This window comes from Spermophilus citellus, assembly GCF_964194105.1.
Source record: "Spermophilus citellus genome assembly, chromosome: 19".
NCBI classification, from domain to species: Eukaryota; Metazoa; Chordata; class Mammalia; order Rodentia; family Sciuridae; genus Spermophilus; species Spermophilus citellus.
Window position 1 is genome coordinate 16,140,529 of NC_138201.1, and position 23,457 is coordinate 16,163,985.

Sequence of the window (23,457 nt, forward strand, 5' to 3'; positions counted from 1 at the left end):
CTGATTTATGTGGATCCTGCATTTCCTGTGGAGACAGAACAAAACCGTGTTCTTAAAGACCTACGTTCTAACCTGAGTTCCACCTCTCAGCCTGTTTTTTTCTTTTCTTTTTCATCCATCTAATAAGTATGGATTGAGCACAGCTTATGGTTTTGCAGGTGTAGCTTGGAAAGTAGAAGACAAAAATCTTATATTTTAGAAATCTTAAACCTTTATGAGGCAAGGAAACTGCTGGCAGAGAACACTTCTTGGTGCCAGGAGAATTCTGGAATGGCCTGAGTGATGAATGTGGGTGAGTCTCGGGGAGAATGTAGCAATGGTCCTCTCTACCACATCTGGGCAGACAGCATGGTTTACAGGTTCAGAGAAGGGCGGTGCCTATAGTAAGACAAATTTCAAATTGACCACTCTGAGCCCCTATTTCCAGACCTATGTAAGACAGGACGGTGACTTCTCAAGGGAGGGCTGGGCATTTGACTTTGAGGAGTCCTCAGTCCTATTGTGGGGATATAGACACACAGAAAATGAACACCTTGGGTGGCCAAGGGCTGGAGACAGATCCTGTGGACAGACAGAGGCTAGGAAGAGGCAAGAAGTCCTTAAGAAGCCTGGCGTGGGGCCAGGTGCCATGTCTATAATCCCAGCGGCTCGGGAGGCAGAGGCAAGAGGATCACAAGTTCAAAGCCAGCCTCAGCAACTTAGTGAGGCCCTAAGCAACTGAGCAAGAACCTGTTTCTAGATAAAATATAAAAAGGGCTGGAGATATGGTTCAGTGGTTCAATCCCTCATGCCCCCAAAAAAGAAGCCTGGCATGAAGAAGGATAGAGACAGACCAGAGCCACACGGGAAGTTTGAGCAGAGCCGATTTTTTTTTTACCTTTATTTTATTTATTTATTTTTATGTGGTGCTGAGGATCGAACCCAGGGCCTCGCACATGTGAGGCGAGCACTCTACTACTGAGCCACAACCCCAGCCCAAAGCCGAATTTGATTTCAGGATTATCTCACTCAAAGCCCAACCTTTTCACTAGATCCCACCACCTTGAATGTGAGGCTGGGTGGGGAGTGGGTAGACCCAGAGGAGCCAGGAAGAGACATAGTCGATTAGTATTTTTGCACCTTGGGCTGCAGCATGGACAACATCAGGCTGTCACGGTGACTAAGAAGGAAGCTGATAAAGGGCCCTGTGAAGGGGAGGGATGAGGTTCGATTTCAGAATACAGTTGAAGATGAGATGGGAAGGATTTGGTCCCCGACTGCATGTGGGACAAGCTGAGGAAAGAGGCGAGGCTAACTTGAGTCTGAGCCCCTGGGTCACCACCTGGGGGCTCCTAGATGTCCCAGGGGGCAATGTTCTGTGGCCATTTCTGCATCCTTGGCTGGTTCCATGTCTTCCTTGCCTGAATCAGCCTCTCCCTTTCCCGTTTATACTTGGCCACTCAGCTCCCACTCACTTTGACAGATCCCATCTCGCAGACCCTGGAAGCGCTTTTCCCACTATCTCTGTAGCCTTTTTTCCCATGAGATCCTGCCTGTGCATTATCATGACCTCGGAAGTCTCGTGCATATATGCATGCACACAGGCACCAGGTCTTTCCTTGAGGTCAAGGCTGAGGTCTTAATTTGGTAGAGCAAGGCAGGAACACTCGCAGCTAAAGAGCTGACAGGCTGTGGGTTTTGCACGCTGACACACAGCTCTGCTTACTGACATTTAACCCTGGAGGCTTGCAACGGCTGACAGGTATCTGCAGAAGATAAACCACGGTAGGAGAAGCAAGAAACAAAGCAATGGAGAGAGAACAATCCCCCTTTAGGCTTAGTGCAGTAAAAGTCCCTAAGACCTGTGAGCTAAGTGTCCCTAGGCTGTTGACATGCTTGCACCCATATAAGGAATATAGAATGCTCCCTCCAATAGAATTGCATTAACTTCCTTGCCTTGATGTACCCCAAATGTGCTTATGTATAAAAGTAAGAGCTCTGCTATGCTCGGGACTCAGAATTGGGGAATTATTCCTCTGGGGAATGGTGCCTCTAATAAAGTTGCTTCCAGATCTCAAGGGTCCTGACCCTCATTTCCCACTATATTACCATTCTGTTAAACCTCAGGAGACTCTTGAAAATGTATAAATGAAACATGGACAAGATCACAGGTCGCAGAGAGAGGGATTCCATCCCCGCTGATTACAGGGTCTGCCTGGAGGACTGGGTGGAGGTGTCTCTGTGGCTGCATCCAGGCTTGGCTGCAAAGAATGCTGTGATCAATTAGTGATGCCTGACAAGAGCACAGGAGGGGCGAATGGGAGCATTTGAGTCCTTTATGAACAATCTCCTGATGACAGGACCTGTATGGGTTTTGACAGCCTTCAGCTGTTCTCAAGGAAAAAAAAATGAAATGAATGTCCAAGTGTCTGGTGTGGCCAAGGATAAACACAGATTAGAAGGAGCTTTTTAGAAGAACCGGAACCAGCAACAGATTCCACTGTGCTCTGTGTTGCATTTACAGCTTTCATACCACCCTCCTCTGGTATGCATTACATAATGGTGCCCCTAAACCACCTTTTGTACCCTAACTCGAGGCTCTCAAACCTTAGCTTACAAATGAATTTTTCTAGGGTAATGTGTGCCAGCCAGTGGTTTACTCTTGGCAGCTAAATGCGTCTGCACTCAGGTCTTTGGGCAATTCATTTGAATATTTTATTTCCTTTATGGTTTTGTAAAAGGAGAATAAAAATGAAGTTTTGGATTCTAGTGGAGGGAATGTGGCTCTTCTAAAAGTAATTGAAAAAGCAAGAGCATTCATTTAGACCTCTAAACAATAGAACGGCTTCAAAAATAATTATCAGCCACTTAATGAACCATGTCATTGTAGTGGTCAAGGAGTCACTTATGTAGATTGCCTGGGTACAGCCTGGGTACATTTATCCAGGGTCATAAGTGACCCCCCGCCACCTACCAACACCCTAGAGAGACCCAGTCCACTCCATGGAGACTGGGCAGAGCAAAACTGGCAAGGTTAGTCACATTAAGGCAGTCTTGCAGGTGAAGGACAAATCTCTTAAGATTTTGAGTTGTTCTTGTGTTTGACATGGTAATGTTCTGTTCTTAAATTGTCTGAGCATGAGAGGTTAAGGTAGCTAAGCTGGAGAGAGATCATGAATCTGGAAGAGGTCGGCTCCTGGCCATTGTGGATAAATTAATCTGTCACACGACAGAGCAACTGGAAATTATTCTGTGAAAGCAACAAATTGTTAGCCTCAACCTGTCTTTTTGTCAAGTTAAGCTCACTGACTGGGGACTGGCATTCATCTTGGAGGGAAAAAAAATCCAAAATTGATATGAGATGCTGAAGATCTATCCTAGCTAGTGCCTAGAAAGCCTAATGAAAGTGGAGATTGTATAGTACTGGGCAGGAACCATCAAGCATTTATTGGTTGCTGGCCTCTTATTTATTATTAATATCAATTGCTGACCTCTTTTTTATTATTAATATCAATTGCTCTTCTATGTTTGGCTTGTGTGCCCCTTTTCTGGCTCATATATGACAGCAAGAAATTATGTTGAGTATGTGACATGTCAGTTGAACCAGTGGTTGACTTGGAAACAGGGATGCAGGAGTTGGTGGCTCTAGGGACAATGCCATCGTTGTCATTGAATATAGAAATGTGTGGATAAAATGATCTAACCTTCCAGGTTATGTCCACAGGACCCATCATCATTACCCCCTGTTGGCCCCGATTTCCTACTTCTGAGGTCTGGGTTTAAATCTCTGCTTTCTCACATATTCAAGGAACAACTTAGCTTCTCTAAGAGTCTCATCTCCCAGATTGAGAAAATAACATGGTGTTCCTGTGGCTCTCCTGATGGGTGAAAACGTGATCTTGGAGTCAGGCAGGGCTTGCTGTGAATCCCACATCTGGTCACCATTTGTTGCTGGGTGACCTTGGACAAATTAATGGTGATCTCTCCCAACTTTCTCATGTGTAAAAAGAAGACAGCTACACCTTATCAGGAAATGAAGTCCTGACCAAATGCGATCTTCGTGTGTACCTGGCATAAAGCAAGAACTCTGCTTCCCTCTTCCTTCCATCCCCGTTTTCCACGTCCTGAACTCCTCTTACCCTCTGTGAGCCAGCATCTCCTCTTTGGAGGAGCCTTCCCTGACTGCTCTTGTCACGAGTTGCTTCCTCTCCGTCCTCTTTTGCCCTCCCCTGACTCCATGACCCCATTATCTGTTTTCTGCATGTCTGTCTTTTCTACCAGTTGAAAGTCTCTTGGAGCAGAAATCCCATCCCCCAAGTCACCCTTATTTATACATTCCCAGGGCTTCGCTCAATGCTTGGCCCTTAGGAGCATCTGTGGTATCTGAGTGAGTGGAGCGAGTAGGCAGATGGCTGAGCAAATGAATGAATGAATGGAGCGAAGGACTGAACTCTCCTGGCCATAGAAGCCTCGGGCTGAGCAGGAGTGAGAAGTGAAACCAGAGCCAGGCTCAAAACACAGGGGTAAACTGAGTCTGCACCATCACAGAGGATCCTTCATCTCTGGGTCTGCGCATTTGCCGGGAAGGCCCGGACTGTCCTCGGATTCTCAGAAATATCTCTGGCTTCTTGCCAAGTTGGTGGTCTATAGTGGTGGAGCAGTAGGCCCTGCCCTGGGGGATGCAACCAAGGCATTGGAGAGAAGGTGACAAAGGAGAAAATATCAGACCTGGCAGGACACCAAGCCCCACAGGGACCTCAGGTGGGAGGTATGTCCAGTGCCTGCGTGCAGCCCCCAGGACTGAGATTCTGGTAGCGTGCGAAGGTCTGCCTGATCCCATCTAGGCAGCGTTTGTGCAGGGAAGGTTTGTGTGTCTTCCACGTGCCTCAGCTCTTACCCTGAATCTGCCAGCAGAAGAGGTCTCTCAGGTTCATTGGATCCAATCACCTGCCTCTATAGCTGAGCAAGCTTAAATGACTTCAGGCCCATGCCAGCGGCTTTTCTACCCCAGTTTTCTTCCCTCTCCTCCCTCCCTCCACTCTGTTCTCTTCTTCCTTCACCTCTCCTATCCTATCTTGGGATCTAAAACCTTGATTTTTATTAAGAGCAGTATTATTTTTCAAAACTGTGGGTTGTAGCTCATTCATTGGTGCATTATGAAATGGATTTTAAGGATCATGACCAGCCTCTTAGAAAATGAAACAGAGCCAGGCATGGTGGCACACACCTGTAATCCCAGTGACTCTAGAGGCTAAGGCAGGAGGATCACAAGTTCAGAGCCAGCCACAGCAACTTACCAAGGCCCTAAGCAACTCAGCGAGACCCTGTCTGTAAATAACAATAAAAAGGACTGGGGATGTGGCTTAGTGGTTATGCACCCTGGGTTTAATCCCTGGTACGAAAGAAAGAGGGGAGGGGGGAGAGGGAGAGAGGGAGGGAGGGAGGGGAAGGAAGGAAATGAAACGATGGACAATATTACCATGTGTCACACATGCAACTGATTTTGTGAAACTCCTTTTCAGCTCAGTGTGCACTGGGTTGTGATAATATATTTCTTTCCATGGGCTGTAGTCAAAAATGTTTGAGATGCAGTACCATCAAGCCGATTGTAGGCCTCAGTAGGTATTTTCCAGAAGATCCAGTCCTTGAAGGGACAGTGGTAGGAGACAGTGCAGGACAACAGGCTGCATCTGGGGTCCATTCTTATTGCCTTACTAGGAAATTATTCTTCCCATTGGTCCCTGCAGGGCCCACCACTGTCACCGGTTTTTTAAATTATTTTACTATGGTTAGAATCTTAACATGAGATTTACCGTAACATTTTTTTTTCTTTGCATGCAGCACTGGAGATGGAATTCAGGGCCTCACACATGCTAGGCAAGCATTCTACCTCTGAGCTACATTCCCAGCCCTCCCTTAAATTTTTAAGTGTGCTGGGCTGGGGTTGTAGCTCAGTAGCAGAGCACTTGCCTAGCATATGTGAGGCACTTAGTTCAAGCCTTGGTACCACATAAAATACATAAATAAAAAATAAAGGTATTGTGTCCATCTATAACTAGAAAATAAATATTTTAAAAAATTAAAGACGGGTGTGGTAGCACACACCTGTAATCCCAGCAGCTCGGGAGTCTGAGGCAGGAGAATCCCAAGTTCAAAACCAGCCTCAGCAATGGCGAGGCCCTAAGCAACTCAGTGAGACCCTGACTCTAAAGAAAATACAAAATAGGGTTGGGGATGTGGCTCAGTGGTCAAATAACCCTGAGTTCAATTCCCAGTACCCCAAAATAAATAAATAAATAAAAATGAACTTTTAAGTGTGTAGTACACTACTGTTGACTCCAGGTACAGTGCTGGACTGCAGATCTCCAGAGCACATGCTTCTTACTTGATGGGAACTTTATGCCCATTAACAAATGACTCCCTATTTTTCCTCCCTCACAACCACCAGTTCAAGTTCATTCTTTGATTCTATGAATCTGACTGTTTTGATACCTTGTATGAGTGAAATCACACAGTCCAATGGGCTCTTAGTGTTGCATCTGTGGATTTTACCCAAATAGATAGAAACTATTTTTTAAAACCTGAGGATGTAGACTTTTCTGTTGCTGTTGTTCCCTAAATAATGCAATCAAATGACTTTTTTTTCCACGGTTGAATTGCATCAGGTATTATAAGACATCTAAAGATCATGTCAAGGATACGAGAGGATGAACCAAGGGGTCTCTGCAAATACTAGGCCATTTTATTCATGTAAGGGCCATGAGCATCCACTGATTTTGATACCCATGGGGCTGCTGCAGCCAACCTGCTTGGTTGCTGAGGGATGGCTATGTTTGTTTTTCTGTGACTGTGATACACAGATGAATAAAGAAAGAAAACATAGTGTATACATACAATGACATACCAGTCAGCCTTCAGAAAGGACAACATGTGATGTGCAGCAAAATGAATGAACTTGGGGATGTTGTGCTAAGTGAAGTAACCCCGACATTGTCACCCCTTCTTGAGTCTGTGCTCTCCTTTTCCCGGGCAGGTTGTATACGTCACTGCGACATTCCCCTACATCATGCTTCTGATCCTGCTGATCCGAGGGGTGACGTTGCCAGGGGCCTCTGAAGGCATCAAGTTCTACCTGTACCCTGATCTCTCCCGGCTCTCAGACCCACAGGTAAGGGCTGTCTACTCAGTGTCACCCACAGCCAGTGGAGGAAGCTTTCTGCAAACCCCCAGCACCCCTAGAGGCTCAATGGCCAGTTAAACAAGTTGGAAACCTGTGGACCTCTTCTCAGGACACAAAATTTTAATGCGTCCATTAAATTTGTAGGAAATCAAAGATATCAAAATACAGTTACATTTATAAAAGGCAAATTTGTCGCACAGGTTATAATATAGGCACTTTTTTTTTAATCAGTACCTTAAACAGCAAGATCCACAAGCAGGTCTGACAACTACCAGTTGAGGATTCCTTATTCCAAGTGCTTGAGACCAGAAATATTTCAGAATTTGGATTTTTTTCTGATTTTACAATATTTGAATATACATGATGAGATATCTTGGGGAGAAGACCCAAATCTAAACACAAAATTCATTTGTTTCATGTATACCTTGTAGACATAGTTCAAAGGTAATTTTATACAGTGCTTATAACAGTTTTATGCATGAAACAGTGTTTCATGGTATAGGATTTTTCACTTGTGACATGGATGCTCAAATTCCAGAGACTCGGGTGGCTGAGGCAGGAGGATCACAAGTTCAAAGACATCCTCAGCAACTTAGTGAGGCCCTAAGCAGCTTAGAAAGATCTTGTCTCAAAATAAACTATAAAAAGGGCTAGGGATGTGGCTCAGTGGTTTAATCCCCATTACCAAAAAAAAAAAAAAAAAAGGTCAGATTTTGGATTCTGGATAGGATGCCTTGTACTGTGATTTCAAAAAAACTCTGAGCATACATGATATTTTAAGATGGCAGTGCCACAGTATGAAAATATCTAGGCTTTCCATTGCTAATGGTACTGGAAGTTATTGTCTGCACTTGCATTCGTAACTGAAGAAATAGTAAATTAGGAGTTAGTTGAAAGTGCAAACTTTTTTTTTGCCTACCCAAGAGAACAGACCTCTGCAGAGGTGCATCTTAGGGAAAGAAACTACTTCCTGCAGGGCTAGCTTGCAGAAAGAAAAAAAAAAAAGGAATTGGAGAAATTGGCTAACTTATTAGTCGTCTTTGGAAAGGTATTGACTGGCCTGAGTAGCAAGTACTAGTGTTTATGCCTAAGCTTCTCTAAGTGGGTGCATGGTGATGTGCCTGGGAGTTCATTAAACAAAAGAGATGGAGACTGAACATGTAACCTGCCAAGCCCAGTGGCTTTCAGCCTCCACTGCATGGCAGAAGTTTCTGGGGAGCTTTTAAACATTCCAGTTCCAAGAGCACAGCCTAGACCAATTAAAAGAAACACTCTGGGGATCGTTCCCAGGTATCAGTATCTTTAAAGTTCCCCAGGGCAATTTCATCACGGAAAATAACGTACTCAGAAGACATCGGGGTGGGCGAGGAAGCACCCATCTTTCTCTTAAACATCGATGAATCACATGCAATCCCTGTATAATCTTCAAGGAGAATTGAAACTTGGGAGAACTTGCAAACTTGAAACTTGCAATGTCAGGTCTGTGGTTTTTGGCCTCCCTGTGTTAGGGGAGCTTGGGTGGGAATGTCCATGGAGTGCTGGTACATGGACCTCATCACAGTGAACGAAAAGGAACGGTGGAGTGGAAAGAGTGCTCATTTTTGTCTCAGTGTGCCCTGCCTTGCAGCTCAGGGCACCTCTAAGCACCTCAAGTGCATCCTGAGCTGTAGGCAGAATTCCCAGGAAGAAGGAAATTGACTCGTGACCGTTGGTCTTGCCAAACCCAGCCTCTCAGGGCAGAGGCTCATGTGAAGAAGCAGCTTTAGAAAACATTGGTCTGTGTATTTTTGTGACATCTGTACTTTCTCTGCCTTGATCCAGAGCAGATTTACTCTTGTCTCTTTTGCTCCTGGACTTCCTTTTCCTGGTCTTTGGAAGGGGTGGTCGTGAGCATTCCCCAGAGTTTCTAAATCTGATTAATCATCAGAATACCTGGGAGCATTTTTATTTATTTTATTTATTTTTCACTTGTAGTTGGACACAATACCTTTATTTTATTTTATTTTTTTTATGTGGTGTTGAGGATCGAACCCAGGGCCTCACACAAGCTAGGCAAGTGCTCTACTGCTGAACCACAACCCCAGCTCCTTGGGAGCTTTTTTAAAAGGAGATTCCAGGCCACAACCCTGGAGATTCTGACACCTGGGCATCTATCTGTCTGTTTTTGTGTGTATGGACATAAAATCCAGGGCCTTGTACATGCTAGACAAATTTCTCTATCACTAAGCTACATTCCCAGCCCCTGGACGTTTCTGTTAAGAAGCTTCAGAAGGGGTGAGGATTTATTTAGCCTAATGGCAGAGCTCTTGCCCAGCATGCACAAGGCCCTCAGTTTGGTCCTCAATCCTGAAAAAAATAAGCAGCTTCAGAGGTGATTTTGATGATGGAGAAAAAAAAAAAAAAAAAGGTTGAGAATTCGAGTGCTCTGGTGCATGCCTGCAATCCCAGCTGCTCAGGAGGTTGAGACGGGAGGATCACAAGTTCAAAATAAATAAATAAATAAAAGGTCTGAGCATATAGCTCCATGCTGGTGCACTCCTGGATTCAATACACAGCATTGCAAAAAAAATAATAATAATAATTCAGAAAATCTGGTTGGTACCTATGACCTTAGAATCCTATACAGAGAGAGATGGACAAATAGGAGGTAAGAGGTAAGGCCAAGCCATTCACCGTTCATCTCTTCTGCCCTAATCATCCCAATTTCCTATCATTTCCTTCCTTTCAGGCCCCGGCTTCAAGGCCAGTATGTACCCACAGGGCTGTTCTGGGGAGCAGTCACTTGGGGTACCAGGGAGCACACTGAAATGGGAGTTGGGAAGTGGGTTCTCCTGGGTCTGCCCCTCATCCTGACCTTGGACAAGTTCCCTCCCTTTCCCCTTCTGGGCCTGAGTTTCTCCCTTGATGGTAAGAAAGGTTGAATTCAGTCTGTGATTTTCAAAGTGGAGCCAGACAGGCCACTTGTGCAGGGGCTAGCAAACTATGGCCCTTAGTCCAAATCCATCCCTCTGCACATTTTTATTTTGATTCCTGTCTGCAGGAGTCCAAACACCTCTACTCAGGTTCTTTTCCTTCAGGGGAGAGGCACCCAGAACATACTCTTCCTTTAGAATTCCAGCATTGAAGTACAACAACCATGAAGCTTTTCTACCTCGAGACACCTGCCCGGGGACTCTGAGTCTGGAGCAGTTTTTGTTTCTGACATTATTTATAATAGCAAGATTTTGGGGAAAATCTTGTTTTTCCATTAATAACAGATTGGTAGAATCAGCAATGCTACACAATGAATTACATAATGAAACTCCATGGAGAAATAGAATAAGCCTCTCCAACGATAGATATAGAAATGAGTCTGTTGGTGGCTTAAAAATGCAAGGTGATGAATAACTTTTTTATTAGTACATTGTAACTTTATATAATGGTCAAATTGTTACATATTTGCACATGTGCAAGATTTAACAATATAATCTGACACTGAGTAACTTTTAAAGTTTCTGACATTTTTCTAAAAGAAGAAGGACTTCAGAGTAGATATTCATGTTTGCTTGAATTTGCATAAACTAAATAAAAACTAATAGAAGTCATTATTCATAGTGAATGGGCCCAGAATTTTAAAAAAAGAAAAGTCTATTTTAATAATTCCTAGTCATATTTTCAGAGTCTGGAATTTTTATGGGGCATTTTATTGAGTGCAGTTATGTCTGCCTAACATGACCCATTGCAACCTGCAGAATTCCAGGCTCTCAGAAGGAAACGTGTGCCCTACAGATCACACAGCTCGTACAAATGGTCTAAGTGTCAGCCTCAGTGGAATTCCGTATCCCAGGCATGCAAAAACCAGCCACCTCAGGGAGTGCCACGGGGAACCTCTTAGAAGCTATGTTCCCAAATATCAGCCAAGAGCCAGCCTACAAGCAGGACTTCCCTGCATCCCTGCAAAAATCTCAAATATTTACTCTTTGGCTCTTCCTAGAAAAAAAGTTCGCTGACCTCTGCCCTGGAGAATCCCCATGGGCACATGAGCAGGGAGAGTGGCCTCTGACCCTCACATGACCCTACTCTGTCCATGTGGCTCTCTACTTCAGGCCACCACCATCTCTCATTTGAAAGCTAGACTAGCCTCCCAACTGGTCTTCCAGAAATAACTTTTGACCCCTCTAGGCCACTCCCCATCTAGCAGCAGAGTGATCTTTTTGAAATGTGAATCCATCAGGCACCTATTGCTTATATCCCCTCTAGGGTTCCCTGTGGTCTTTGGAATAAGATCCAAATAGTAGGGCCCCCAACATCTTCCAGAAGGCTCTTTGTTGCTGCATCCCCTGTTACACTCTCCCTCTTTCAATTCATTCCAGATAATGGCCTCCTTTTGGGACCACAAATACATGTATTCCTTCTGCCTCAGGGTCCTTGAACATGCCTTTCCTATATTGGAACTGTTGATCCCTTCCCCCACAGAACCTGCCTTCCCCACTGTGGCTAACATCCACTCGTGCTTTAGGATTCATTTCAACCAGCCTTCTCAAGCAAGTCTTTCTCAGCTGCCCACCATGCACCATTACCACCCAGTACTCCATACTTATTTTCCAAAGTACCTATGTTTGCAGTGAAATATCTATATAATTATATGTGTATGTGTGCACATTTTTATTCATTTGATATCCATTTATTTAACAGGTATTTTCTGAGTGCCTTCCTGGTGTCAGACATTCTTATGGGTATTTAAGATATGGTAGTCAACAAAACGGATCCCCGCCTCAGGAAGCTTATATCATAGTTAGAGCAGAAGGCACTAACAAAATTGAAATGCAAAACCTAGAATCTACTAGATGTGACAGGTACCCTGCAGACAAAGTAAGGCAGAGAGAGGGGTGGACTGCTGGAGAGAGAGAAGGATACTCCACAGGGTGACCCAGGAGGGCCTGGCTGAGGAGACAGCTTGGGACAAAGTCTCATCTGTCCTCCCCACCAGTGGCCCAGTGCCCAATACATAGTAAGGTGCTCAGTAAATATTTGTTTCAACGAGTATAAGAGACAGAGCTCTTTCAGTGTTTGAAAATGTTGTGTTTCTTTAACAAAAAAATCTAGTAACCTCAGGTTACCAAATCTGTAAGCTGTAATGTGCTTTGATTCTGTCTTAGTGATGGCAGGAAACCTAAGGGCATCATGTGCATGTTCTCAAAAGCCCCTGTTAATCGTCAGGGGAAGAGATAAAGATAATGGCCCCAAGAGGGAAAGAGGAAAGAAAACTGCTTGTAAGCTGGGTTTTGTTTATTTGGAACCCGGGGTGTGGTGCAGGAAGAGCCCCAACACGTCCTGGTCAGCTAGCCCCATCTGTGAATATCCCAGACCATGAAAAGACAGGAGGGCTCTGGGTTTCATTCCTGCCTTCCCACTCTTGGTGGTGTGCTCCTGAGTTAGGTCCCTTACCTCTCTGGGGTCAAATGCTCTCTTCCTTACAGTGAGGATCACAGATGGTAGGTACCTGCCTGTCCCAGCAGATGGCCTTGAAAGTCAAATTGCCAGGAGAGCCAGGGGTGTAGCTCAGTGACAGAGGGCTTTGCCTAGCATGTGCAAGGCCCTGGGTTCCATCCCCAATCCCAGAAAAAGAAGGAAAAGAAAGGGGCAAGTCCAGCATGGTGGCTCAGTTGCTAGAGAAACATTATTTCTTGTTTTATAATTATGCATTTAGTTAATTTGCATTAGGAGATAAACCTCAGATATAAAAGATATTAAAAGCATGTCCTCGTTGTTGCAATGGCTAGAACGAGGCCATATATGATATGTATATCACACAAAACTCATCCATACTAACGTATACATGCTATGCATGCGTGCATGTGTGATTTAAAAGAAAGGTTCGTTTTAAAGGCGAATATTAGGTAAACATTAGAACAAATATAGACATGACAAAAATGGCTCAGGCGGAAAGCAGTTGGCTGTCATTTGGGACACATTGCTGCTAGACAGATTCTTCCAGGGCTTCAGGCAGCCACAGAGTCACCCTGGAGTCGCCAGAGGCACAGCTCCAAGTCAGGGCAGGTTAGATGAGCTGCCTGCTGCAAGTATTTTCTCTCAGGAGGTCAGTATAAGGTTCGGTCTTATCTCTCTGGTTGGCATTCTCCAAGTTCTGATTGTTTTTGTCCCTGGTATTTTTTCTGAGTAATGATCCTGACTTGGTTTCCCATGTGCACTTCAAACTGCACCCGGAATAAAAGTTCCCAGAAGGAGCAGATAGGCCCAGTTGCTTGGCTGGTCTGGGAGTGTGGGTACCCCCATTTGTTTGGGGATAATCTTGAAGTTGCAGTATTTAGGCCTCCTGAGCCCGGGATGCACTGAAGAGGATCACTTTGTCATTGCCAGAATCCTCCGGTGGCTGGTCAGTCAGGAAGGAAGGCTGATGGAGGGGAAGGAAAGCCCCTGGGACCCCTCGGGCCTCCGGGCTACTCCATCCAGTCCCTCGGGATGGGGCCTCCAGTGGACTGGGGGCTAATAGCAGGTAAAACTAGCACTTAAGGGGAAAAGCCTCCAGGTCAGATGCTGAGACAATCCCGCGTACATCTCATCTGTCACCAGAGCCCAGCAAATTTATCCCACCAGCAGTGATCAAGTGTGGGTGCGCCCAGGTCCTGGGTGCAGAAGCACATCTACCCTCCTGTCTCCAGGAGCCATAGTCCGTGGGGAAGTGCAGGCTCACCGCTCTTCTTCCAGGTGGTCCCCATGGTCTAGGCAAGAACAGAGCTTCTGGACCATCCTTGAGGTCCGTGAAGGGCGGGTGGCAACCTGTTGTCGGTGATCCCCATGCCCACACCTGCCAGCCGCACGTGCCTCTGGTGCAGCAGAGTGGAGTTCAAGTGCGGGTATCCACACCCTCCCTTTCCCTTTCTTGCCTTCTCATGGAGGAAGCAGGGAAGGCCGGTGGCTGATGGACCTGGCATTAGACAGCACCTGGGTTCCCTGTCTCCTGGGGCCTGAGGGGCCAGCCAGACCCTGTGCTGCCATCACAACTGGGGTGGTCCATGTCATCATCATCACCAGCGTTGACTTCTCTCAAGATAGGCCTGGGACCAGAGGGGTAGGACATGTGCAGGTCACAGGCGAGGCGGGTCAGTCCCCAGGGCGCCTCCTCCCACTCCCCCAAGGGAAGCCAGGAGGATCCCCAGTCCCGATCTCCATTGCTTGCAGACCAGGGCCACCTCCCCTTCCCAGCAGGCTTGCAAGGGGCTCGAGGTTGCCTGTTCTTCTGTGCTATGTCATTGACATTTCTGAAGGCACATCAGGTATCTGGTGCAAAGCTCTGGACCTTGCTTGCCTCTGGGGTCCAAGAGGAAAGTCCCCACCCACCAGGAGCCTTCCCGTCCTCTCTGGGCTTCTGTGACAGGGAATCTGCTGGAAGGCGGTGCAGTGTTGAGACAGAGAGCACGTTCACAGCAGCTCCCTCTGCCTCTCTCCCCGACTAGGGAAGCCAGAGAGTTCTAGAATGGGGTGTCCACAGGGAGCTCAGCCCACCAGGAGGCAAAGTGAATTATTCCCACTCCCCCCTCTTTGAAGCCTCGCTCATCTGTAAAATGGGGTGATACCTTCTTCGTGGGTCGAGAAAGATAACCATGAAAAGTGTGTAAAAGCCCATCAGGGGGCTGGGGCTGGGGCTCAGTGGTAGAGCACTTGCCTAGCGTGTGTGAGGCCCTGGGTTGGATCCCCAACAGGGCCGGCACCCAGCCATAGTAGTCCCGGAGCTCCCTGACCACCATATATAAATGCCACCCTCTTCTTCATCCTGGCACATCCCGTCCAGTCCCCCAGCTTGGTTCCTCCCTAGCCTCTGTCAACATCTCAGACACTGTTCCAAACCACTGTTCTGTGTCTGTTCCATCACGGTGGAGTCTCCAGCCCCTGGGACAGGACCTACAACAAAGGAGATGCTCAAAGTAGATGTTTCTGAAGAATTTAAGGAAAAAAGGGAGGGAGGGAGGGAAGGGAAAAGGAGAGAAGGAAGGAGAAAAGGAAAGGAAGGAAATTTCTAGCCGGGCCTGTGTTATTTTGTGTTAGATGACACAGCTTCCCTGCAGTGGCTTTGCTAATAGAGCCTGATGTCGAAGGAAGCAAATTTGAGTTCCTCTGCCATTTCCCAGCTGGGTGACCTTTAGCCGGTATCTTTCCCCCTCTGGGCTCAAGGTCTCCACCTGTCCCTCTGGAGTAAGAATACCCACCACACAGGGTGGCCGTGAGACAAATGTGCAGACAACTGCCAAAGCACGCCTGGTTCTCATTTTAGGTGCCCATGCCCAGGGCCTGGCACATAAAAGGGTTCCAGGAACACCAGTGGGTGTTCCCCATTTTGGCTTGCACCTTACTAGCTCTGGGCAGGACAAGTCCGGGCCCCACAGCCCAAAGGGGGGCTTTGAACTCGGAACCAAGTGCCTTTATTTTAGGTCCAGTAAATTAAGTTTCTCGTCAAGAACTTGAAGCAACACAGCAGCTCAGCCTCTTTGTGCCCCTGTAATTTGCATTCTGTGGTCTGTTATAACTTTCTAAACATCTATTTGTCTTCCCTGTCAGCCCTCTGTTCTCTCTGAAGTGTGGACTGCTTCCACTCCATTTTGTTTTTCCCCCCCTCAATTTTTTTTTACTTTCTTGCCTTTTCAGCCTTTGGGGAGCCAAAAAGGGATCTTGTAAGAAAACCCATTGTCCCTGCCCCAGATTCCTGCCACTCTCCCTCTGCATTGTGTTTCGAGTATGTACTTTCAGGGCAAGAGCAGAAAAGGCCGGTCACAGGTCCAGGGGTCTGCTTTCCCAGGGCACTGGGACACCAGTTACCAGAGTGTGCCGCCAGGGGACCGACCGGAGCCTGAGGCCAGAGGTGTCTGAATCCTGGGGCTGGGGCAGACCTCAGAACCTCAGATCTCCTACCTCCCCGCCCCCTGCCACCCCACAGGAGGCCCAACTAGGGGAAAGTAAGACCTAGTTCAAAACCCTACCTGCGGAACCTTGCAAATATGACCATGGAATCTGCTGCCACCTGGTGGCAGTGTACTCTGATTCTCAGCCAAGGACCCAGGGAAAAAGAAACCTCTTTCCGGGCTGCGGGAGCTTTCAAAACAAAATGTCTATATCAACCTTCAGTTTAGAGACAAATGTAAAAAGATTGTAAACATCACCGATGCAGGGCTCACTCCCTGGCCTGGAGAGCCCGCAAGGTTTCCTTTCAACCTATTTGGTTCTGGGTTTGGGTCCCTGACTGTTTCCACCAGGACTGGTTTGCTGTGTACTGGCTTCCAGGCGCTGGAGATGTTCAGTCAACTCACACATGGTGGTTCTTTTCAAAGAAGTCCCAGGCTCTTGGGAGAGATACAATTAAGTGCCTGCAACAGTGGTGAGGGGTGGTGCTGGATCGGAATTGACCTGGCCATGTGCTTCTTCGGGTCTGCAGTTCAATTCCTTGGGAATTAAAGATGCATTACTCATCTAACATCATGCACAAGGTAGCAGATCTTTCTTTTCTTGGCTCCTTAAGATTCCTTGAGTCGCCCCCCTGTGGGATCAGAATTCTTGTGTATACCCCACTGGGATTCTGTGCATTGCTGAGATTCTGTGACGTTAAATAGTTCCACCTACAGGTTTGCTCAAGATGAAGTTTTGTGGTTTCTAGTTCCAAGCCATTTTAACAGCACCATATAATCAGCAATCTTGGAGAATGAAGAACTGCATGGGTACCTATAAAATTAGTGATCCTGGGGCTGGGGTTGTGGCTCAGTGGTAGAGCACTTCACTAATACACGTGAGGCACTGGGTTCAATCCTCAGGACCACATTAAAAAAATAATTTTAAAAGCTATAAAAGGGCTGGGGTTGTGGCTCAGAGGTAGAGCACTCATCTAGCAAGTGTGAGGCACTAGGTTCTATCCTCAGCACCACATAAAAGTAAAATAAAGATATTGTGTCCATCTATGACTAAAAAGTAGACATTTTTTAAAAATCTATAAAAAATTCTTTAAAGCATCATTCTCAGAACATTTAATAAAAAATTTTACGATACTAGAGGCTGAGGATGTTAGCCCTGTGGTAGAGCATGTGCTTAGCACATAGGGATTTGATCCCTAGTGTAAGAAAAGTGTAATCACATTAGTTAACATATATGCCAGGTACTGTGCTTTAGAAACATGTCACTTAATTTATCCAGTTTACTCAATCAGCAAATAATTAATGAAAAGATTATGTTCTGAATGTGGAGGCTAAGTACCATCTACAAGTAAAATTCCCATGACCTATGAGGTTTATACCTGCATCTTCAAGGTTTGATAAATGAGGGGACTGTGGTTCACAGAGGCTAAAGTTTTCATGGTTAACCCTTGAACCCAGGTGAGTCTGACTTAGAGGTCACAGGGTGCAATGTGGAAACTCTGTTGGATCTGATTTTCTCACTTCTCTCTGTCTGCCCAGCCTTGGGTTGGCAAGGTTGGCTTGGAGTCTTTGAGATCCCAGACCTGGATGTCTAATTCACCAGGTTTAGTCCCTATGTAATGCAGAAATATCCTCAAGGATAATCTGCCTCTGATGGATCCCTCCTGCGATGGGGAGGCCTCACCTTCAAGTCTTGGGATATATTTGTAGTACCTATCTTAAAGTCTATAGTAAATACAGAGTCCCATTTTTTCAAGAGTGTGAATCCTGTTTTCTTATTTTTTTTTTTACTTGACTGATAGCTTTTGATGAAATACTGCATTTTATGAGTATGTTGTAGACACTCTGGATTCCGTTAACTTCCCCAGAATATTTTTTTATTTTAATATATTTTTTTAAATTATTGGCTAATCACCTTGAACTTGCTTAGGCTCACCTGTGTTTTCTGAATGCAGATGTGTGGTAATCCAAAGTTGTTTTCCAAGCCCTTCTAACTTCATAGGACCCAGTGGGACTTGATAGCATTGCAAACTCTGTGTCCCTTATAGGTCTTGTCAGGACATGGCTTTGCACTTCATTAAGCTAGGTATAGAGTCAAATTTGACACAGTAACAGTGGTTCTCAACTGGGGAAACTTTGCCTCCCAGGAGACATTTGGCAGAGCCTGGAAATATTTTTTCATGGTCAGAGTTAAGGGTGCTACTGGCATCTCCTGAGCAGAGGTCACAGATGCTGCTGAAACATCCTACAATACACAGGGTAGCCCCCACAATGACGACAAAAAATTATCAGAGTAAAACGGTCAGTAGTGCCAAGGTCAAGAAACCTGTGGGTCATTCTGTGTCTCATTTGAGTGCCAAAGATGAAAATCTGGTGTGGACTATATCTCCCCCGCCCAGCAGGGGAGAGCCTCAATCCCCTGGTGGTGTTCCTCCACAGCCAGTATTTGGCCCCCAGCCACTCTCCAGGGGAGTTTAGGTGGTCTCACACCAGGTGTCAATCGCCCACCCTGTCACAGCCTCATAGGAAACCTCCCCATGCCCTACCACCCCATGCACCTCTCCCCTAGTTCCTAGTGTCCCTTACTGTAGATTCCAGCTATTTCAGCCATCCCACTCTTTATCCTCCATCCTGTGCCTGGTGAGAGCACACAACTCTGCTCGAAGAACCCAGGCTTTCTGCACCCTGTTCAGGAAAAGTAGGCCGAGCATCTTGCCCTGAAGATTTTCCACTGCCGGAAAACAGCTGCCTCCTATATATTTTTCTGCTTTGACAGTTGCTGTGTCAGGAGCGCTGCTGTGATCCCAGCTACTCCAAACCAGAAACCAAGGTCTTCCTCCCCTGCTTACCACTTTCCTCTATAGTTGAGGTTAAAATCCAAACTGCTGTCTGTGGTCAAGTCTAGTGCCTGGTCCCCAACTCCTGCATGGCCTGGGGTTCATTCCTACTTTTGGATTGTGACAGCTGCCTGGGCTATGCCTCCTTTAACTATTCCTGTGGCTGGCTATGTCTCATTCTGCAGGTTTCAGCTCCAATGTCGGGTCACCTCTGACCAGCTGAGTTCAAACATCCCCCTGTAAGTCTCATGGCTTTAACAAAGCCCTGTTGTCCTTAATTCACAGGGCTGATGGCTTTCTGGAGTGTGGATGTGTTCAATGGTAGTCCCCTCAGTTAGAATTTCAGCACTTTGTGAGCAAAGAGCGTGTCTGTCTTGTCTACTTCAGACTCCATAGCACCGGGCAGAGAGTCAGGTACGGGGGAAGCTCCTAGGCAGCACTGGATGGATGAATGGATGGTTGGTGGACAAATGGATGGATGGTGGGTGGATGGATGGATGAAGGGTGGGTGGATAAATGAGTGGATGGTGGGTGGTTGGATAGATGAACAATGGGTGGGTGAATGGATAGTGGGTAAATGCATGGTAGATGAATGCATGGTGGATCAGACGGTCAGATGGTGGTTTAAATAAAGGAATAGAAACAGAGGAGAAACAAATTATTTCTAGTTGCACATCCTACAGAAGACTTTATGAAATAGGTAGTCTTTGATGAGGAAGGGACGGCTGCTTACTTTGGGAGTTAGCAAGGACCGGAAGTAGGAAAGTCTACGTACATGCAGGATTTGGTCAGCAGTTCATTGTGGCTACGGGATAGATTTTGTGATGCCTAAGACATCACACAGACTGACCACCCTTCAGTGGGAACCTGAGCTGTGAAGCCAAAAGGGTGGAGACTTTATTCAGTGGTCTATAAAGAAGTTATTGAATGTTTCTGAGCATGAGATTGGCATGAAAAGAGCTGAAACTTCAGGCAGTTACTCAGACAAGAGGGAGGCTCAGTCAATCTGGGCAGCAAAGAGTACACCTTTTAGAGTCACTGCTCTGTTTTCGAATCAACAGAGCTGCTTGCTGCTCCCTGCTGTGTGACCATGGGCAGGAGACTCGCCCCCACTGAGCTTCAGTTTCCTCTCTTCCAGAGAGCAGGGTCCCATCTTTTATTCATCCCCTGCCCCCATGCAGACGTGTCAAGTTTAGATGCAGCCATACATGTAAGCTCCTCCAGATGTTATAGAAAACCTGAGCAAGTAGAGGGAGTGGGGGAGGGGGATGAAAGAATTAGAGACACATCAAATGACCTTGAGATTGGTGTGTGGGGGTCATCTAGTAAAGGAGGAGTCTTTGTGCTGTGGATGGGGAAGGCTTTGCAGTCTGATAGGGGTATGTGAAGAAGCCCTCCAGCTGTGATGTTATGGGCAGCTGTGGCTGGAGCTCAGTGGTTGTCTAGCTGCTCCTAGGAGCTCAAAGTCTCAACAAATGAAACAGATAGCAGGGTCACTTCAAAGAGACGTCCGTAAACATTCAAAGTGCATGCATGGCTGTGCTCAGGAGCATAAGGGGTGAACCGGGTAGTGCCTTGCCCTTGAGGATTTTGCAGTCTCCTGGAGGTGAGAGCTGTCACCATGATGTAGTCGTAGCAAAGACCTAGGAGAGCTCTGGATAGCAATGCGCCAGGCTGCACCAGCACAGGAGAAGATGGACCCGGTGCCCATATCCAGAGATTCTCATAGGAGGCATTTTGTTAGAAATCTTGCCTCATGTTTATTCATCAGGAAAATATTTATGGAGCACCTGCTCTGTGCTGGGCATTGTGCCAGGCTCTGCTTTTTAAGTGAATCAACAAAAATGCACCAAGTTGTCTATTCCCACTAGACATTTGCTGGGCACTGTGGGGGAAGGGGTGGATGCGTAAGACATATTTTCTGTTTGCTAGGACAGGAGTTTTCAACTGGGGGAGGGACCCTCCTTCCCCCAAACTGTATATAAAATATTGTGCAGATTAACGCTTCAGATTAATATATTTTAATTTTTTTAGCAGTTTTGGGTTTGCTAAAAAATTAAATAGCATTCTTAGTTTCCCTCATGTCTCAGTTTTCCCTATTATTGTTAGGATAGTCTATTATTATTATTATTATTATTATTATTAAAGCTGTATTGATACATTACTGTTAGCTAAAGATTAGTTTGCATTATAATCCCAGTGGCTCGGGAGGCTAAGGATGGAAGATCACAAATTCAAAGCCCCCCTCAGCAAAAATGAGGTGCTAAGCAATTCAGTGAGACCTTGCCTCTAAATAAAATACAAAATAGGGCTGGGGATGTGGCTCAGTAGGTGGTTGAGTGCCCCTGAGTTCAATCGCAGCTACCAACAACAACAACAACAACAAAAAGACTAGTTTGCATTAGAGTTGGCTCTTGGTGTTCTACATTCCATGGATTTTGACAAATGTACAATGGCATGTGCCCAATATTATAAAATCATACAGAGCAGTTTCCCTGCCCTAAAAGTCTTCTGCATTTTGCCTATTTAATCCCTCCCTCCTCCTGAACTTATTCCTATCTCTCTATTTTTACCTTTTCCAAAATGTTACATAGTCGGAATCATTCCATAGTTGGGAAAGTATGTTGCCTTTGCAGATTGGCTTTTTTTTTCCCTCCACTCAAACATTACTACCTAAAGTTCCTCCAGGCCACCCACATGAGGGAGCTTGTCAGATGTGCTGACCTCAGGACTCATCCCAAATTGCTCCATCAGAATCCCCATTTTAGCAAACCCAGCCACCTCTGCACCACTAGTGGATTTGTGCACACATGAAAGTTTGAGGAGTAAGAAAACTTGTTATGGTGTGGATATGAAGTGTCTCCCAGAAGCTCAGGAGTGAGATGATGTGAGAAGGTTTAACCGGGCATGCTGCCATGCACCTCCAATTCCAGCATCTCAGGAGTCTGAGGCAGGAGGATTGCAAGTTCAAAGCCAGCCAGTCTCAGCAACTTGGTGGAGGCCCTAAGCAACTCAGCAAGACCATGTATCTAAATAAAATGTAAAAAAAGGGCTGGGGATATGGCTCAGTGATTAAGTATCCCTGGTTCAATCCCTAGTACCAAAAAAAAAAAAAAAATACTTTAGAGAGCTGGGGCTAGAGCTCAGTGGCAGAGCACTTGTCTGGCATATGTGAGGCACTGGGTTCGATCCTTAGCACCACATAAAAATAAATAAACAAAGGTATTGTATCTCACTACAAATAAAATATTTTTTAAAAAATTAACAAAGAAATGCTATCCATCTACAACTAAAAAAAAATGTAAAAAGAAAAAAGTTTAGAGCTGAAATGTTTGAGTTATAAGTGCCTTAACCTAATCAGTTCATTAATCCATGGATAGTGATTAAGTTGTAGGTAACTGTAGGCAGGTTGCGTATGGCTGGAGGAGGTGGTTCACCAGGGATGCACTCTTGGGCTCCATATTTTTTCCCTAGTGAGTGAAGCTCACTCTCTGCTTCCTTATTTCCATGTCCTGAGCTGTTTTGCTCTACCACACCTTTCTGCCATGCTGTTCTGTCTCACCGCAGGCCCAGAGCAATGGAGTTGGCCATCTATGGAATGAAATGGGCCCCATTTAGGAGTTGTTCACCTTCTAGAACCACAGGAGTGACACACCATATCAAATTATTTAAATTGAGATTAAGGCCAGGTGTGGTGGTGCCCACCTGTCATCCCAGTGACAGGGGAGGCTGAGGCAGGAGGAGGATCGCAAGTTCAAAGCCAGCCTTAGCAAAAGCAAGGCGCTAAGCACTCAGTGAGACCCTGTCTCTAAATAAAATATAAAATAGCACTGGGGATGTGGCTTGGTGGCCGAGTGCCCTTGAGTTCAATCCCAGTACCAAAAAGAAAGGAAAGAAGGAAGGAAGGAATTAAATAAAATTTACAGTTCAGTTTCTCAGTTTCACTAGTCAAGTTTTTCCACGTATGGCTAGTGGCCACCATATCAGGGAGCATAGAGACAGAACATTTCTATCATTTCAGGAAATTCTATTGGATGACAGTGATTTAAAAGAAAAAGAAAAAAAGACCCCAAAAGCAGGACAGTCTGTGGAAACTGGAGCTCAGATTGAACTGGGTGCTTGAAAATGGAGAGTACTGTCAGCCCCTGAGAGTTTCCTCCTTCTGCCACTCGGGGGGCCTGCTTATTCCCTGCAGAGTTCCAGGAATGCACCTTGAAGACTTAGCACCAGAACTGTGGCGATGGTTGCCTAAGGCATTAAGGACTGTGGCTGAGATTCACCTGTGCAGCGCTGCAGGAGGCCATGGTGGCTGCATATGCAGTAGCATCCGGGTGGGAGGAACCGGTCTTCCCTTGAACTCGGGAAACACGAGAGATGTAGGTGCTGACTCAGTCAGTGTGACCGTGACTAACTTTACTCTCTTTCTGAACAAGAAAATTCCCTAGGACACGAATTTCCCTCCAGATTCCATACTACTGTCATCATCCCTGTTTTATAAACTTCTTAATTCTGCTTTATTACTTCTTAAGACTCAGTACTTGGATTTTACAACATGATTTACCAA

At 45.9% G+C, this 23,457-nt stretch overlaps 1 protein-coding gene across 1 annotated transcript in view; it reads left to right on the forward strand.

The window, feature by feature from the left end:
- The window catches only part of SLC6A11 (solute carrier family 6 member 11), a 130,610-nt gene that overhangs the window by 59,026 nt on the left and 48,127 nt on the right, over positions 1-23,457 (forward strand). Inside the window, exon 6 of the mRNA XM_081275958.1 lies at positions 7,013-7,147. Within this exon, the coding sequence (XP_081132084.1) occupies positions 7,013-7,147 (135 nt within the window). The remainder of the gene's footprint in view (positions 1-7,012; positions 7,148-23,457) is intronic.